The 20,180-nt window shown below is 39.0% G+C and overlaps 1 protein-coding gene across 1 annotated transcript in view; it reads right to left on the reverse strand.

The window, feature by feature from the left end:
• DCDC2 (doublecortin domain containing 2) overlaps nt 1-20,180 on the reverse strand; it is a 73,608-nt gene that overhangs the window by 13,102 nt on the left and 40,326 nt on the right. Inside the window, exon 8 of the mRNA XM_064443708.1 lies at nt 3,903-4,003. Coding sequence (XP_064299778.1) covers nt 3,903-4,003 — 101 coding nt within the window. The remainder of the gene's footprint in view (nt 1-3,902; nt 4,004-20,180) is intronic.

Below are 20,180 nucleotides of genomic sequence, written 5' to 3' on the forward strand. Positions count from 1 at the left end.
GCTGCCATCTCCAGGGCTCTTGGGTTTCATATGAATTGCAGTCAACCTAAAAAACTAAGACCTGACAACCCAATTTACACTGTCAAATGCTTTACGCTACCCAGAGGAATTCTTTATGCACCTTCAGAGGCCAATAAACAGGCTAATCATTTCTCAATTTGATTATTATGCTGTCAAGACCAGGGCAGGATATACTTCAGGATATCATAAGAAACAAAGATTAAGATGACAGGCAGCATGTTCTTCCCCAATGTCAGTACCACCAGTACAACCCAACACATCCTAATTATCACAAAACCTCAAAAGGACTACCGCAATTAACAGGGCTGATGATCCCAGTGGTGTTTAGCACATAGGTCTCTGAGACCGGGGCAGGTTTTTGCTGTGAAAAGGCACAGCTGCAGTATTCTGTACATCAGGGACCAGGAAAGTCATGTTCTTGCCCCTTCCAATCACCTGATTCATGCGTCTTCAAGAACAATGCCTACGAAATAGCTGAACAACACTCCTTCCCATTAAAGTGAATAAATCACTGAGAATGATCCTTCCAGCAGCCTAAAATAGAGATCCAGATTTTTTTTTTCAGATGGGTATTGTGCCATTCTTCAAAACTGCCACAGCAGCAACTTCATATGTGGCTTTTGTTAAGGTAAAGGATGGTATCACAGGCAATAATTAAAAGAAAGTGTAAGCTCATAAACTTCTGTTTTCTCCTCAGGCATTTTTTAAAGGAAGAAGACAAGAAAAATGTATAGGTCTACTATTCTTTTACCCAATTCAAATAAATTGAAAAAAAAAATCAGCCAGCTAAATATTAAGCACAAAAAACCAAAGCTTACTTAAAAAAAAGTTGATTATAGGATGGAAATAATCAAGGATGAACAAATACAGAATCACAGAACACTTAGGATGGAAGAGACCTCTAGAGCTGTGGTCTCCAAACTCTTTTGATTGCACACCCCTAGAAGTAAAAATTTTTTTGAGCACGTACCCCAAGTATATGTGTATTTACTTATTTATATATTATACACATGTACCACTGAAATCCTAACATTTTCTTCCTATACCCCAATGAACTGTTTTTCATAGCCCCTGGGCTATGCACACTCTACTTTGGAGACAACTGCTCTAGAGATCATCAAGGCCAGTGCCCTGCTGGACCAACTTCAAGTAAAAATAGGTTGTTTGAGGCCCTGTCCAGTTTAGTTTTAAAAATCACTGAAGACAAAGATTCCCCACTCTCTCTGGACAGGAAAGTGCTTACAGTTCTCACTGATGAAAATGTTTTTCTTATGCCCAATTAGCATTTTCCTTGCTGCAAATTCTGACCATTGCCTCATCCTTTCATGTGCGACACAGTGAAAAGTCTGGCTCCGTCTTCTCTCTAACTCCACCTGTAGCTGAAGAGAGAAATTTGTCTGCCTCCTCTGGCTTAGCCTTTAAGGGGAATCAAACCCAGTTCCCTAAGCTTCTCCTTACATCATAGGCTCTAGCCTCCTAAATGTTTTAGTGTGTTGCTTGCTGGACTCTCCTCTGTTTGTAAATACCTCTCTTGTACTAGGAAGGACTTGAAACTGGACAAAATATTCTAGACGCAACCTCAGATGTGCCAAGTGAAGGGACACAATCCATTCTCTTGATGTGCTGGCTGTGCTCTTGAAATGTAGCCCAGCCTGCAGTCAACCTCCATCACCAAAAGGGAGCACTGCTGACTCATTGCCAACTTGCCAGCCACAAGAGCTGCATGGCCCCTCCTGCAAAGCTGCTCCTTAGCCTACTCATGCCGACTGTACCAAGGCACAGTTACCCTGTCCCAGGCACCTCACTTCATGTTTCAGTTTGTTGAACTTCACGAGGCTCGAGTCAACTCATTCCTTCAATCTGTTGAGATAGCTCTGAAAGGCAGCCCTGCATATCACCCAATAATGACAGTTTGACTTTACTCCTGAGTCTGGATGAGGCTGCATCCTGTGCCATCACCCATGTTACTGACGAACATGTTAAAAAGTATCAGACCCAGTATCAAACCCACTATGCATAAATAGGTGCCAGTTAAATTTTGACCAACTGACCTTTTAAGCCCCATCAAACCAGCCCATTTTTCATCCACCTTGTAGCCCACAAATCCAGTCCCTACCTTCCTTAATGATACCTTCTTCCCTATACCTACCACACTTCTTTCTCCTACAAATATGGAAGTCTACACTGAAAGCAAGATAAATGACAATAACTGGTCCCCCTTTATCCACAGAGCCAGTTATTTTATCACTGAGGCAAAGAGGTTAGTTAAATATGATTTGCCCATAGGAAATCCATGTTGGCTATTCCCAATTACAAGCATCAGTATCCATTCCTCAGCAAGCTTTGGCTTTCCAAATTTCATCCCTGCATGCCCAGGCAATGTCTCTCTACTGCTCCTTAGCAGTCCATCCCCTCTTCTACCTACTACTCTCTACCTCTTTTACTATGAGGTCTGGAGTCTTGTTGAAACCGCCTGCTTGTTTTCTTGCTTATGGGGATATTTTTTATGCTTTGACCATGATGCCCTCGGAGATCAACCACATCTCCTGTGTTCTTGTGCACTTCAGGGCAACCTCGCACCGGATCCTGCCTGCCAGTTTCCCAAACAAGCCAAAGTCCACTCTTCTGAATTCCAGGATTTTTATTTTGTTATTTGCCATCCCCACTTCCTTCAGGGTCTTAAACCCTACCATCTCATGGCCACTGCAACTAATGCTGCCACTGAGTACCACATCCCCAACCAATTTCTCCTTATTCATGAGTAGCAAATCCATCAGAATTCCTCTCCTAATCATGTATCCCACTGCCTACATCAAAAAAATTGTCTCCAATGCAGTCCAGAAATCTCCCAGATTGTTTGTGCCCATGGTAGTTAAAGCGTGTCTACAAACAATTATTTTTAACACCCCCCCTCCCATTTGTTTACAATCTCACATTAACAATTGTTCATCAGCACTGAGCTGAACACCAGGAAATCAGAAAAATGCTCAAGAATCCCTTATGTTGTTGGGATGACTTTTAGCCTGAGAAATCTATTGGGTAAACTGTGATTCCTTATGCTGCAGCATGGATTGGAAATATTATCTTGAGGCCTATGTGGCTGGCCCCAACCCATTATCAACAGACACCAAAAGCACAGTGCAACATTTTGTGAACCGGAGACAAAGTTGAACAATTGGCAAATTCCTACAAACATGTAAGATGAAAGAGAGGGCTGTCTGAGGAAAAAAAAAACAAAAAGGTAAGTTTTCAGCAAATAATTTAAGCGGTTCTACTCTTCACTTCATTGGAATAAACTTCAACTTACCTATCTCCTGTATTATCTCAGTTCACAGTTTCTTTTAAAAACAAATCAAACAAAGAGGATATACTCCTATGTTTAGTTATCAAGACCCATTTATTGCACATAAGTCCTATGGTGAAAAAATTGGCCAAATAAGTACCCTGTTGTTCCAACAGAAGAAAGTGCTGGCAGCTTTAATAAAAATCAGATAAATCCACACCTGTTTGTGGTTCAGGACTGCCGGAATTCTGACCTTGATTCTGTGCCATAGTCCCTTTATGTTACTGCACCAGTATAAAGGGACTGTGATCCAGGTGGATCTATTTGGTAGGCAGGGAGCCCTGATTCTCTGAGGCCCTGTAAGGGCTCTCAGAGCAGTTCTCAAGGTGGTGTATGTTGAAAAGGTAACTGATACTTGACACATTAACGGAGAAAGGAAGATTTGCTAAAGCTCCCATAAAAAAAGCTATATTGTTGAGCTGTTACAATCATCCCCACAGAATTATGCTGTACACCTGAAAGAAACTGGGGAAAGAAAAACAACACACAACCTGTGATCCTAAAAAAAAACCCCATTTATTTACAGCTTGATCAATACCTGGTCCAGTGGAACTTCTACACGAGTATCTTCATCTTCCTGCACTTCAGCTGCCCCCCACATTTCAGACTGCTCTTCGCTAGCTTTGTAAATATCTTCACCTACAATGGGAAAGATACAGAGTGGAAGGAAGTGAAGCCCAATCGTGACACTGTGTGGCATAACTACTGAACTGCATTTAATTTTGTTTCCGAGAGCAGGTTTCTGAGCTGACCAACCATTCCCTCTACAGTTCTTCTAATGAAGTTTTCAGTCTCCCATTATTGTCAATTTGTTTTCCTTTCCTTTTTAATAACAAATACTTACAAGCTACACCATTTGGGGAAAGGAAACGAAAGCAAACAGAGACTGAACAAAGCCCTGAAGTTTCTTCACTTCTGCCAAAGGTCAGGAGTCAATCTGAACTTAATACATTACAACAACATATTACTTCTATTTCTACAGTACCCTCTAGTAAGTAGCATTGTAACACACATCTAGCAAAAGTCTCAGGCTCTGAATCAACAACAAACATGGTGAACCAGGAAAGAAGTAAAAGATTAACAGAAACAGTGGGATTAATGCTGCTCCCCACCTTTGGGCACATGCAAGTGGAATTATAGCTATGGTATAGAAACTTCACATCCACATTAAAAAAGCACATACTCCTAGTTAACAAGGTTAATGTTTACAATGATGTTCAATTTTGCAAAGATTTTACACCATTTAGTTTGAGTAATTTTTTTTTTTACCCCCAAGGGAAGTAATAACTCGGGGTCTTTGAGGTTTCTAACATGGGTTTTTCAGTACCAGCTAACTAGAAAAGTGAAGACAGGTACATACAGAAAACAAACAATTTTCAAGTGACACACATTCCTCTCTCCCTTCCCCCCAAACTGAAAACAGCCCAGAAATTAAAAGCATAGGTTACTCCCAATCATCTCCCTCTCTCTCCATCTAGGCAAAACAGATGGTTTTATGTTGACATGTTCATATCCAACATAATAAGTAACTACAATAAGAAGGAGGAAAAAATACTTGTGCTGTCTTGGATTGCCTCTTAATTCTTCATAAAAGGATGTGAACTTGATAATATCAACTTACCATGCATATTGATTTACATACCTGGACATAGCCCTAGTGGAGCACTGAACCATTGAGAAACAGGAAAAAGAATAGATAAAAGCCCAAGACTTAGAGAAATCTGGAGTCCACCTGCACTGACTACTTTCTCTTCACTATGAGAGCCAAGGAAAGAGTTTACCCTGGGAACAAAATTCTGAGGCATACCATACCACTGCAAATGGCTAAGTAGAGGGGAGGTGCCTGCTCATTCAGATGGCCTTAGATATCTGCTGCAGGCCACTCACAGTTTGAAATGAGAAGACAGAAATGGGGAAGTCTATGGAACATCACAATGATATTCCAGGGTGGTACTGCTGGCTGCATCTTAGGAGAGAGATTTTCTGATGGACATAGTGACTTATGTACCTGAGCATCAGTCCTGCTGGAACCTCCCCACCCCACCACAAGATCTATATTACTTGTCCTCTGAAACTACCAGTGCTGGAAATACCACAGGGTTCTTATCATTGGTTGGATTCCTATCCTAAACATCTCACATATCTTGCAAAAGGTCCCATCATCATACTTAGCATGGAAATAATTTTCTTAGTTCTCCTTTTTTGTGGATTATTAAATATAATGCATCTGTTGCAGTATGTTCCATTGAAACCAATTAAGGACACCCAATGTTTGTTGGCAGTATGGTAAATCTTGGACGATCTATGTGTACATATCTCATTACCTACTTTACCAAGGGTTTTTTTTGACAAATTCAGCAGTAAGAACATGGAGTGGTTAAGAGTAGCAACAAAATGCATCTGAATGCATGCAGTTTTTAAAATAATCAATGCACTTAACGTTTCCCATTTTTCTGAGCTCTCTAAGGGACAGAAGGTTCTGTTTCTCTTACCTAATATTACCATTGTTGCCTCTCATCATAGACATTTGATTGAGATATAGATCACCACCATATTCTGAAAGGAAAATGTAATGTGTTCCTTAAAAGCCATTGTGATGACTCTCCTAACTCAAGGCCATCCCTTAAACACCTTAAGAAAATAACCTTGTCCTAGATTCCTTGGCTCACTGAACTATAAAAAGTCAAATCAGTGCCTGAGACAACTACATTTAATATCACTACCATTCCATTTACACTCTGTAATAACATCCTTGCCTTCAAGATCTGCAAGTCTTTCAACCAAAATGGGGATTGTCCGGCCTTTAGAGATAAAAGGACTCTTGCAGAGGTAATTTTCATCAGGTTTTTCTCTGGCAGGGCAAAAAAGGAGGTACAAGGGAGAGGGACATGTGTTGGCCCTAGAGGTCAAATCCACAAAATTCATCTCAAGAGTTGAGGATTTTCAATTTTAAAGCACCTCTCCTTAGAAGAATAGATCAGCCTCAGGGCTATGCTGAATAACCCAGGAACTAAACTCCACACAAGGAGACAGAGATGCAGTATTTTCAAAAACCTTAATTGTGAAACCAGAAGGGAGTGAGGGAGAGGGAAGACAACAATAAATTTCTGCCTGGGTCATGCAACCAACTGTCCTATTCAAAAGAATGTATCCAAAAAGCTAGTAACAGGGATTTCAATAAGGAAAAACTGAAATCCCCATGGGATTTCCTCCAAGCACTTTCTAACAGACGATTGCTCAGAAAGTTGGTCATAAATTAAGAGAGTGGTTGAAAAGAGCTCTACACAACATTTCAGCATCTCTCAAGGATAACACTGTTCATTGTCTTGCGTGGAAAGCACTCTGAAGTGAAATAGCATTCCTGTTCTTCCACAGAGTAGAAGGTGCCAAAACTACATGGCAGGCTGCAATGGGAAAGAATAGCAATCACAGAAGTTACAAAAAAAACTTCAAGGACAGTGTTTTCAGCCAAAATGTGAAATTATCCTATTTTCAGAACAGCTGCAGTCTTTGAAGAAAACAAATAGTTAAAGAACAGCATATTGCAAATGCATACAACACAAAAGATCATTAGTTGGTTTCTGAAAGGATGGCAGAAAAAGATTTGTTGTCAGAAAAGGAAAAGAAAAAAGTTATTCAAGGAAATAAGAAAATTGACATCAAAAGGGAAATTAATTATTTACCTCTGTGCAAACCTGAGAGTACAGAAGACAAATGTCCAAAACACATGTACCATTAACAGTCAGGGAAGGAAATAAAACACTTAAGTCTGAAATGTGCCAAAACAGGTGAAGAAAAAAATGACACTAACTGAAAAATGGGAAAGTTGTAACACTTGAACAAATAAAAAATTCCAAAGAAAATGGCAAGGAATGAAATTAGTCTTATATTAGGACACATATCCTTCCTGTCTTTTGGTACCAAAAGTGCAAAGAAATACAAAAATTGTAAAATAATTTTTAAAACATTAACTTGACTAAATAGAGAATTAAAAAAAATAGCTTAACACATAAACATTATTTGTGTTGCTACTCTACTTCAGTCCGAAGTATTTACACTTTTTGCATGTGAATTTACAAATATCTGGAGGAAGGCAGCTGAGTAGAATGCCAATATATTCCTTATTTATGTAACTCTGTGTCAAGATCTTGTCAGCAGGAGTTTGCAGACCACATTAATCACTATTATCAGTGCTGTGAATTACTCAGCACCTCCCAAGCAAATGCGTTAGTGTGGGTAATATTGTCTCATATTTTATAGGTAATGTTTCAGAAATGCTTTTTGACGCAGTGTTTCACATCTCTGTCTCTGAATGATTAGTCAGTTTCTACACACATCTCTAAGGGAGGAAAAAACAAGAAGACATTTTAGAAAACGCTATAAATTAAATGAAAAAAACATTTTTATAAGTTTTCATTCTGTATTGTTATGAGTTTATATTGCAATCTCTACTGAAGTTAGAAATAAGTAGTGTATCTTAATGTAAAGAGAATTCCCAGCACTTCCATTAGACGTAACATTTATGCCTACCCCAAATGGTTCATAAAACACTGTAGATTAAACATGCTAGTTCTGACTTTCTGTGCCTCAAACTGATTGAGAATTGGCCACAGTCAGGGTCATGGTAATGCTGGGGCAGAGGAGCTCTAAAAGGGGGTAAGAAAGGAAGGTAGGTCCAAATCTTACAGTCAAGCTGTGGCATTCTCTACCCATTTGCTCCAAGTTGAGTAGATGATGATGGCAGCAAAGCATTCAAGGGCACTTTGAGCTCCAAAATGTCTCCCTACAGCTTTGCTGACAAGTATAAATCAGAGGATTTATTTCATCCAAGTTCTCAGTTCTCCATGCCACAGTGAGTGCTACTTTGGTCAACAGGCCAAGCAAAGTATTATTGACAGTCTCCTGATCTTCCATGAGAATATTTTTCCATGGTATCCAGACAACCAGAAGAGACAATAATTTTTCAGATTTCACCAGTCACTGTGTGAAAACAGACTGTCTTGAGCTAAAAATCACCACTACTTTTATACCCTATACAGAGAGAAGTGAGGTAACCTAAGCAAACATCTCCCATTATTTCTGATTATTTTAAAGCAGGGGCATGTTCAGTAATTTTGGCAAGATGGAGAAGGAAGAATCTGTAGAAGGGCAAAGGACAGATCACAAGAGGGAACAGACATTCAGGAGGAGCAGCCAACTGGAGAGAGAGGATATGCAGATGCTGGAGGATATGGACAGAGGGAGCTGATGAAGGCACAGTAATGTTGGAAGGAAAGTGTGGAATGAGGAACTGTACAACAGCAAATAGGAAGATGAGGAAACACTGCTGGAAATAAGGGCAGAAATGGGGTCCAGCTCCCTGGCAGGAAAGCAAAAATATGGGTCACATGCAGCAGAAGAGTAGAAGCTTGAAGGAACAAGAGGGGAAGAAGGAACAAGCCAGCAGATACCCATGCCAATTTAAGCTTCTTAAAGGAATCTTCCTTCAGGAAAGCCTGAAAAGAGGAACATGGTTTTACTAGTATCTATCTGCAATCGAATTTCTGTGTTCAGATGCTCCCACACATATTTGTTTGTGACAGAGGTGCAGCAAAAACCAACAATGAAAAAATGTTCATTGTTATCAGGCAAGTATTTTTCTTGATTTATTTATTCTTATTTCTTGATTTTTCTTTCTTTCATTATTTATTCTTATTTATTCCTACAACAAACTAATTAGCGAGACTCTGGAGTGTGGTTCTACAACCTGGGGAAAGAATTCTTACAGCATTTTTTTTGCTTCAGGCTGAAGGGATGAATGAAAACTGTAACTGCAAGTGCTTTCCTATGGAGCTTCTTCGAGAGTTATGCTCTATCTCACCTCTTCTCCAGCTCCGTAATCCCACAGAGAGAAAGACTGATGAAATCTCAAAAGGATCCAGACTGCTTCAAGTTTTGAGTTCTCCAAAGCCTTGTGAGGGTTACCAGGAAAGGGAACACCTGGAGCCTGGTAACAGCCCTGCTGAAGGGAGGTAGCTAGCGTCTCAAAAAAGCAGTGAACCAGCTCAACCTCCCCTAAGCAAAGTCAAATGATACGCATGTTGAAACACTGGCACCTACTTTATGGTTAACTCTACAGCTAGCAGCAGTGGAGCCACACAAACAGTAAGAACAAGAGAACATTTTTCAGCAGAAAAAGGTGGTGAAATTACATGAGGGAGGATGTTCTCAGAAGGCTTAGCTCTTTGGAGATCAGGTCGAGAGGCTATGGGTAGAAGGAAGGCAGAGTGGTCAGGCTTGGATCAGAATGTTAGAGAGAATGATGACCGATAGATAGGATGTGGGGTTTCTGATTTTGTACTTGGCCAACGTCTATCTCATTAAGTGAGCAGATTGGTCCTCAGCTGGTTTCACCAAAGATAAGAAAAGGTGGTACTGCATTCCTACAGCACTATTTTACCTCTGTAACTTTGTTGGAGATGGACAAATAAAACCAATACAACTTAAGACAATGTTAAGACTGCTGTAAATTTTGCTTCTTGCGTAATGGATCTTAATAGCCAAGCATCTTCATCACCAGAGTTACCTACTCTGTCCTGTCCCCTTACCCATGCCAGCAATGCTGGCTTTGCAGACCCTGAGAATTCATTTGTGTGAGAGGGAGTCCACTGACCATTCAGAGGAATTTTCTAGGGATTTTATACTTCTGGCTAATCTCCTGATAGGTACAGAGAAGATTAATTATCAGCAAAAGAAAGTTTATAAATGTCTAAAATATTTTCACTAACAACATTTCACCTGAAACATGCTACCAGTTGTCTCAATACACAGACGTTCAGTGTATTGTGCAGTCACTCAGTTCAGTATGCACAGAATGAAGCAATGAATTGGTGCATGTATAACTGAGCAAACTTTGGCTAAAGTACAAAGATGATCTTCTGTCTGATGCCATTCAGTATTTCAGCCGGAATCCTTTTGTACACTTTGATAAACAAGAAAGGTATATGACTTTATTAAATAGTAATTAAGTTATACATTGAACTATCTCATAAGAAATCTATATATTTTAAATAGTTAAGCATAGCAATTAATGACTTTTGTGTAAGCTCCTTTCCTAACCAGCATTAACTGTAAAACATTTATTGTAACACAAATGACAACTTTATACATTATATATAAAGTCATTAATGCATTTCAAATTTTAAACTCATTGAAGTAGGGGTAAAAAAAAAAGTCATTGTAATAATAGCATGCCCTGAATATTTTATGGAAAGCAAAGGCATTTACTAACTACAAGTCTGTATGTAAGCAAGGAAGCTAATGTGACTATGAAAAAAAAAAAAATTAATGTGACTTACCACAGAGGCTGCCTCATAAAAATGTAAAGTCAAATTAAAAGCAAAACATAAAAAATCTGTGGCTCATTAAATTGAATAGATTGCTATGAGGAATAGGGAGGACACGGGCATTTATGCCTTTCTAGAACATAATTCTCTTTTCTGGTTTTTTTTTTTGTGGTTGTTTTTTCTTTTTTTTTAATTGCAAAGTACCAATGTCGCACAAGGTCCATTTCCAACAAAAAGCCACTGCCTTGGTGATAGGTTTGCATGTGTGTACGTGCCCATGACTTCTGTCATCAAAAAGTAATGGAATTAAAGAGAAAATGGTAGCAATATACATATGATACTATTTGGAATACTAAAATATGTATTTTTCTTCACCTGATACTATTGCTGCCTCAAGCTTCTAAGCAATTGGTTCCTCTCTTCAGAAAATATTGAATTTCTAATAAGATTTCACATGATTATAGATTACTGACATCTGACTGCCTCAACAGAAACTGCAAAAGATGCTTCTAGAGGTTGACCTTGTATGCAGCTGTCTCCTTTACTGATGGGAAATGTGGTAATGGTAGAGCAAAGGAAAAGCTGCCTTAGTCAGCTGCAATAGCTGACTACTACATAAACAGCTACAAAAATAAAGGCTGCATGTCATAATATGAGGCGCTTTTTTCCTTCTCCCTACTTTGGTTGTTCACTTCATTTATTCGCTGTTTCTAAGCATCTAATTTATTCATTTATTTAAATGACAGATCATTAAGACAATTTGCATGTTGAAAATTAATAAAGCAGCTCCCGTTCAGTCACATCTTTTTTAATTCCATGCCTGTTCCAAAACTCACCCTTCTCTTGTGTACAGCTGGGTCCTAAGGGCTAAACTGTCACAAAGCAAATGCAAAAGCCCTGAAACGTCTGTCCAGATCCAGTCATTCCAAACTAAGCATCAGTACACCTACACTCCATCCTGCAGTGAGTTAAGCAACATGGCTTTCCTGCTGCCAAGTACATTTGCCCGCTTTATGTGTTGCAACGTATTCGTTTTACTAAAAGCAAACCCAAAGAAACTCACCATGTGCTCAAAGAGAGAGGACACAAGGTTTACTATCATCTTAGCTCCCCACTGGCATTAGTATATTCTGGCTATTGTGATTCAGCACTGTAACAATACACACTAACAGCAACAGAGATTCTCATTTCTTACTAGAGATCATGATTTCATCTCCTATCATGCAAGGAGTAAACCTACAGGTCCTGTAAAATCTTTGCAAATAAGAAACAAGATGATCTCTCTTCAACACGGTCTTTACCTGCTTTGACAATACAGCAGTGACATGGTCTGTGTCTATGTTTTGAATAAATAAAGTCTTTTAATCCCAAAAGTTGCCAGCAGGAAAACATGGAAAACAGTTTTAGCTCACAGAGCACAGCTGATATTCAGCACTCCAGGTTTACGCTCTGTGTCAAGTTCATAATTTTATTGAAAGTAATTCAGAGCATGATTGCAGGAGCAGTTGCCATACCTGATGTTCTCTGCAGCTTTCCCTTTAATTAAGGGTCAGCCTTTTTCTCCCTTTCTTTAGCCAACTGCAAAACCAGGAAATTTAAATGATTGCTAACTTCTAAGACCTCATAATACTCAAAACTAGATCTGAAAAACCGTGGAGTTGCTCAGTTCATCTCCAGTATAGTACTTTTCCAAACAATAGCAAGAACTCAAACTTCACATTCTATTACATCTAGAACTTGTTTTATAGTTTGGGGTGGGGTGGGTTACTATGGAAGCCATGTGACCACAATTAAACTCCCATATTTGAATGAAATAGGCTTTAAAGTGAGGGTGCTCCCTTACATGAATTTTCTACTATGGTTCTGAATTTGCTGCTTTCCTGTTCAACTACCTAGAGTATACTATTTACAGAACGTTGTGCAAACCAAAAAATAAGTAGGTTTGGTTTTGGCTTTTTGTTTGTTGGTTTTTGGGGTTTGTTTGGGTTTTTTTAAATCTTAAATCAAGATACTGATAATTAAATGTTCCTTTGGTGTCACTTTCATAAGCTCAAATTCTGCTGAACCAGCTACGCTAGTCTAAGCTCCAAACCTCACATTTCCAGTTGCAATTACTGTTACATATAATACCTTCAGAATTATTTAGGTTTCTACCAGTGCAATGAGAGCCCAATCACAACTTTAATAGCATGCCTTATAGGTTACAAAAACCAGAGCACCAGTTCACAGTCTACTGGATTTGCTCTAAGAAGTGGTGAATATAAATCTTGCACAAAGAGCTTTCAACACTAAGAAATTCTTTAATCACCTTGATTTGGGAGGATTATGACATGGATCAGTTGTAATATGAATGGCATGCTGGTGAAATTCTCAGTGTATTAAAAGAAAACATTCAAAGTAAATACATGGCTAGCCCAACTAAACTCTGTTGGAGGATTAGGTTAAGCTTTAAATACGCTATGAGCATAATTCTTCACATGTTAAGTCCCAGGAAATACTCACTTTCAAACAGTCTGGCACTCAAAAAACAGAAGATTCCATGTAACTGCTAAATTGGCTGCAATAAGGACAGCAAAGAATATGGGATACATTTTCTACTATGAATATTTTCTTTTTGGCTATTTCAGTACACTCCAAAATGTGCATGTGTAAACTCACTGTGTAGTTTATTGGTTTCAGATTTAAATAAATTAATCACACATCAGTGACAGCCAAATACAGCCAACTAAGACGCCAAGAGTCTTTTTCACTGTCCATCAGGAAAAAATAAAATAAAAATTGTAAAACAGTTTTAAGTCCTTCCTTTACCCAATCCAAAGCCTTCAAATTTGAAGGAAGTTTTTTGAATACACCTGCAAAGCCAACTGAGGAACTGCAATGAGCCTTCCGAGTAGACAGCAGAGCTATACTGATCAAAACAGTACTTGGGAACAATCATTATCACCATGTTCCTAGTGTTGGCTTCTAGCTCTCCATCAAAACTGCATCTCCATTTCAGAATAAGACAACTCATTCTAAAATGAAACTCAAAATGTCATAATTCAAGACAGGAATTAAATACATGATACATCCAATACTTCAGCAGCTGGTCTAAGCTAGATTTCTAATTTCACTGTCAACTGAGAGAATGGGCATCTCCAGACACACTTGTCTCTCCTTGATGGATGGAGCCTAGAAGCCCAGCTTGAATCAGTCCTCTAACACTTGTACAGTGGGAGGTAGGCAAGATGCATCTTGCCCTGAGAAAGTTTCCAAGCAGAGCTGGGATCTGAAAGCGCACCACTACCAAGAAACCTTTAGGATTTACGGCATCTTTCTTGTTGTCATGGGGAAACAGACTGAAACGGTCTCTCCAAATAAACAGCCTTTTCTGAACTTCTGTTCATGCCTTCTGAATGGACAAGGCAAAGGTGAGGCCAACTAGACTACAGCTGGAGTCTTTGCAAGCCATCCTCTTTTAGTTCTTGCTATGCAGTTTGAATGCTATTAGCCTGAGCAGCACTTTGGCTAACAGCCAGTAATGCAGAAGGACAATGGATGTGCTGAGAAGTCTGGTGTGCTCATGCCTGCTCTTACTTTTGCTCTTCACCCCACGAGGGCAGAACTTACAGCTTACATTTGTGGGCAAGGGCAGGTAGAGAACAAAAGCACCACTTGCACACTTCTCTCTCAATTTCTGTTCCTCAAACATACATTTGAGGCATCTTCAAAAGGCACAGGAAACTGGGAAGAAAGCTGCAATGTGCCTTTCCATTACTCAAATCTACCTGAAATACTACAGGTAATCGACTATATGGTACTAGCTGCTGCCTAAGAGGGAAGCTGCATCTCACACAGTCATCTCCAGGCGAAACAGAAGGGCCTTAATATAGAATAAACCAGCCCCATTACCAGCTTTGAAAGCCCTTTTATCATCCACTTCAGTATCACTAGTCATACAACTGCTGCAGGAGTCCATCTCACCCAGAGACAAGGGGACAAACCAGGACAGGGTGAGGGAAAGATCCTAGAGACAGGGAGACATTTCAGAGTACTAAAAACGTACACATTAGGAGAAGGGGAAGAGCTTGCACTAATACACAGAACAACAGCCTATACTCCACCCTTTGAAGTTGGACTGGATGTTAATGCAGGTCTTCCGTATATGAAGAAGTACTGAAAACAACAGGTGAAGAACAGCAGCACCATTAGAAACATACTGTCCCAACTGCCCAAAGGGGAGCATGATGGGTCCTCAGCATGCATGGAAATAAAGCAAATAAGCACAGGATAAGTACAAATATGCACATAGCACATCTGAGTGTCAGTGTAAGCCATGGTCACTTATTTGTATTCTGAAACCCAGAGGCTTAGTATTTTAAACATTAACTTCAACAAATGAGGACAGGCTGAAAGACCTCGGTTTGTTCAGCCGGGAGAAGACTGAGGGGGGGAATCTCATCAATACTTATAAATATCTAAAGGGTGGGTGTCAGGAGGATGGGACTGGACTCTTCAGTGGTGCACAACAACAGGAGAAGGGGCAATGGGTGCATGTTGGAACACAGGGAGTTCCACCTAAACATCAGAAAAAACTTCTTTCCTGTGAGGGTGACAGAGCAGTGGCACAGGCTGCCCAGAGAGGCTGTGAAGTCTCCTTCCCGGGAGACGTTCAAACCCCTGTGCCCCCTGCTCTGGATGTCCCTGCTCAAGCAGAGGGTTGGACGAGATGATCTCCAGAGCTCCCTTCCAACCCCTACCATTCTGTGATTCTGTGAAGCTTTTTTTTAAAACTGAACAATGATTCTTTAGTTTTTAAACAAAATTTGTGCAGGGTTTGCCTGTTGGTTTTCTTTTCTTTTAATTGAATTAAGGTTCTTGTTCTACAGTTGTAGCACATTCACATTAACTTGTAATGAATACTTAAAATGCAAAAAAAATTAATATTCTTTGCTCTGTTGAGTTCTCATCACACTTCCATTATCTTAATACAAAGTACACTGAAATTGCTCAGAAAAATACTTTCACTTTAAAAAGTCATAGCCCATAAATCAACCATCAGAAATACACACAAGAACTTCTTAAAGATCATCAGGATGTATATTTAATGGATACATTCAAAATAATATTTTTGTATTAGTCAGAAAAAAGTTATGTTTTACACTTACATAATGACTTGGAGCTATAAATCACTCCAAAAGAGAGCTACAAAGTTATGAATTACTACTTGAATAAAGTCTAAAGAAAACTTCTCAAGCTATGAAGTTACTTTATAGAGATGGCCGTTACACAGCTGATGCAGCCTCTTGACAAGTCTACTCTTCAAAACCACAGCACGTGTCACCACCTGTTGCAAAGCTACACGACGCTGAGTACAAAAGGAGGAGAAAAACCGTCAGCCGAGAATGGCACATCCTCTCCACTCCAAACTGACTGAAGGAAAAGGCGTGTGATAACCAATGGAGAGGGAAACTAGAAGAGCTTGTGTCTTCCCATTCACCACCTCTGACCTTATGCAGCGACTGCACAAGAGCCTTAGCAAACCAAGCATTTCCACAGCTGCTCTCTGAGATACCCTTTAGCCACATGGAGGAAGTTTCAGAAAGGTGGTGGGAACTACTTAGGAGGGCTGAACTGCCACCCATTACACACGTTTCTCTTCATGTAGGTGCTTCACTGGCTGCAGAATGTATCCAAGCAATTGCCCAAAGTTGAACAGGAAGGCTAAGACAGAAATGGGACTTGAACACAGACCTCCAGACCCTGGTGAATCAGTGCCAGACAGAAAGGATTACTTGAAGAAAGACCAACAAATGGCATGGAAAGAAAACAGACAAAGATAAAATGAATGCAGTGCTGTGTGGACCCAAGTAAAAGCATCAGAGTATAACTGGAAAAGAGAGTAGTGCAAAGAGCAGAGGGAAGAACAGTCAAAGGTGGGGAAGGGTGGGAGGGGGAGAAGAAGGGAGCAAAGCAAAGGAGGTGGAGAGTGTGCAGGGAGGCCAGACTGATAAACAGTGAAAGTTGTTAGGGCAAGCTCACCCCAGGTGCTATGGGTGTCACAGGATAAATTAAAACAAACAGAAACAAAGTTTCACAGACACATAAAGCCTTCTTCCATAATAGTACTAGGAACAGGAGAAAATTGCAGGTATGAAATGCATCTGTCAAAGCTTGAGGTCACCTGATAGTATTTTCCAAGTGCAGCAAAACTGATAGTCCTGTTAAGGAGTAAATCGACCTCTACCTGCTTGGCTGCATTCCTCACTTTGGTTATAGAAGTATGCTACAAGCACTGCTAATTACTAGTGCACATTATACGGGGTTTTTTGTTCCACAAAAAGCAGGATCCTGGCTCTGCACTAATCTGATCCTCTCTATTAAGTCTGATTCAGCTTGAGAGTCTTCAAATGTTAGCTAGGAACTCTTTAAATGCCAGGGTTTTAAGCATACGTCCTTTAAAAATACTCCTATAAAAAGAAAAAAAATGCAGTAAGCCTCCTAGTGAACTAATGGAACACTCACTTCACTTCATTGTAAAGACAGGATATTCATATTTTTCTGCAGATGTTTCATCCAAGCTGTGTGTACATTTTATATTTTAAACTGTGCAGTTTACGATGGACAGCATCATCCTTAACAACATTGTTACTTCATAAATGAAGAAGGTAAACCACAAAGGTGTAATGGGTATATGTTTACACTCGACCATTGTAGAGATGACAGGCTTTTATAAGGCTTGGTTTACATATTATTTTTAAAATCCCTTTTATCAATATCACTGACATTAATAGATTATTTCACTTAATATAGTACTGCAGATACACTCATATGATCACATATATGCTGAATAATATTTTTTGTCCAGAATGGACTAATAATTCATACAGTTAGGAATTATATACTACTTTGAGATTTTATCATTAGCTTTTAGTTCTACTCCTGCCACAGAGACTATAAATTGTGTCATGAAATATGAACTAGTTTACCCACATTGTTTAATGATGCTGCTGAGAACACCATGTGTGTGAAAACTGTTATTAAATATTAAATAATAGCACTGAACAAATTCCTATGTTTTCCCAGTGATTTGTGTGGTGATTTATATATTTTAGGTTTAGGATAATAGCCCCTTCTTCAAAGAGTAAATATGTGTAAAGCCTTAAGCTTCCAAATTCACATGCCCATGCTTGAATTTAAGCACATGAGTGAGTCTAACAAAGACACAGTTAAGTGCATATGTGACTGACAGACTTGGTCCCTTCATGAACACTCTCTTACTTTTAAGCAAACAGGTGCCAGAGTCTCAGTAAAAGAAATGAAACCTAGACTGTATGCTTAAAAAGGTTAAGCATGCATGTTAGAGCAACTTGGTGAAAAAAATATATAAATAAATGCTTAAGCACATTCTGAAATTTGGCTATTTTGATAGTGGTTCATCTTGACTTCAGACTCCATGCCATCTCCTGCAGAACCCCACATCTCTTCTTGCAACAGCCTTTCATATGGAGCACCCTTCACCACTAAGATCTCAAAATTCAAACCTGATGATGGTTACAAATCCTTTATCTAGGCCATGAGTTAACAGACGAAAGCCATGCTGTGGGACTCAGGGATTAATTCAAAACACAAGCCAAAAATGTGAGACAGAGGAACTGAGGTCTTGATGCACTGACTCACATCACAGTATCATCCACCTCTTTAGATACACTTGCAGAAGAAATTGACTCAACTTATTTGGAAATTTAGAGAGCTAAGTGTCTTATGAGGTAAATAAATATATTCACATTTGTGCCCAGATTAACCAAAAATTATAAAACTTATATTCCTTAATATATTCAGACAGCAGCATATTTAGACCCTGGCAGCAAAAATTATAGAGACTAGCACTATTAAAATAATTGACCTGAAAGAAATCAAGGGGGTAAGAAAAAAAAAAAAAAATAATATCTTCTACTTCATATCTCTACTCTGCCTTAGAAAGCCTATTGATTTACCAATATTCTTCATTACTAAATGCACGGTACACTTAATGTCAGTCTTCCTAATTTATTGCCAAAATACCTTAATTTCCTATGATTTTACCCATCATAAGAACACTTATAAGCTGCTGTAAGGATAAAACAACATCAGAGATCTGAAAGGGCATTAAGAAAATCTTTCTGTGGGAAACCAAAGTACCACTGCATTCATATGGAAACAGAAAGTTGTTTTATGGTAGACACTAAAAGCCTCATTTCAGAGAGCTAGAAGGATGGAGGGGAAAGGAAGAAAAGACAATTCATTCCCGTCTGTGCATTTCTGCAAACTGTCACTGAATGCTCTAACCACCATGTGTTTCTAGCCAGTTTTATGCCTCCACTGATGACTATTTAAAAGAAAGGTCCGATTTTTCTGAGAAACAGAATGTAGCACTGTAGAAACTGTTGTACCAGATCAGATCTGTGGTTCATCCACACCAGTACCCTACATCTGACAACGCCAACACAGGATGCTTGCGGGGATCAGGGTTGGGGGAATTACAGAAAACAAATGCCTAACAGTAGCCAGACAATGGCTAATCTATGCTTTGATTTGAAATACTCCTAATCAGCAACTGGTTAAGAAATTGATATGTGAATTTTTACATCACATCCACAGTTTGTTAGGAATATCTATCATAATGCTGGGTATTATTCTTATCCACATAGTATTTTTAAATAAAAAGACTTCTTCCCTTCTGATGCAATAAAAAATCCCAGGTTCTTTTGCTTCATGTGTATTTTTTCAGATCCCTAACCTTTTTTTTTTCTTTCCGTGAGGCTTTCCTAAATCTACAGTGCCCCTTCCTGAGACGTGATTTCAAAGAATCACAGATGAGCTCAAACCATTGGTTTTATATACCATGTGATATCCACTATTCATCATCTCTACATATCACATCTTACTGACTTTTTAATGACCTCTGCTGTAGTGTCAGAAGAGATTTGCACAAAACTGTCTTCTTCAATGTTTTTCTAAACCTTTATCACTAAAGTAGCACCCTGTAAAGTATTTCATTTCACCATTTACCTACTCTTCTGCATTGCTTTCGCTTTACCAACGTTAACTTGGTATTGCGTCATCTAGATGGTTACTTAGCTTTCTGCATAGAAACTTCAACTTTTTTCTAGAAACTATGAATATACAATGAATTCTTCATGAGTAAATTTTGCAACCCCACCGAGCACCCTTTTATTTAGCACTTTGTTATTATTTATGTTTGCTATATTGATACAAACAATTCTAGCCATGAGGAAAAAAAAATAATTATTTCCTTAGAAATAGGCTTATTTCCTTAGAAAGAAGTTAGATGCTTTCACCTATTAACCCCCTCAGTCTTAATTAAACCTACAATAATAAGAGAATCTGAAAGGCTCCAAAAATGATTATTCACTAGGAAATTCCTTTAAAAAAAAAAAAGAGATAAAAAAATGTACCCATACACTATTAACAGCTTCTGCTTCACAAATGAGCAATTGGCAATGCCACAT

The sequence above is a fragment of the Phalacrocorax carbo genome, chromosome 2 (genome assembly GCF_963921805.1).
Source record: "Phalacrocorax carbo chromosome 2, bPhaCar2.1, whole genome shotgun sequence".
Classification (NCBI taxonomy): Eukaryota; Metazoa; Chordata; class Aves; order Suliformes; family Phalacrocoracidae; genus Phalacrocorax; species Phalacrocorax carbo.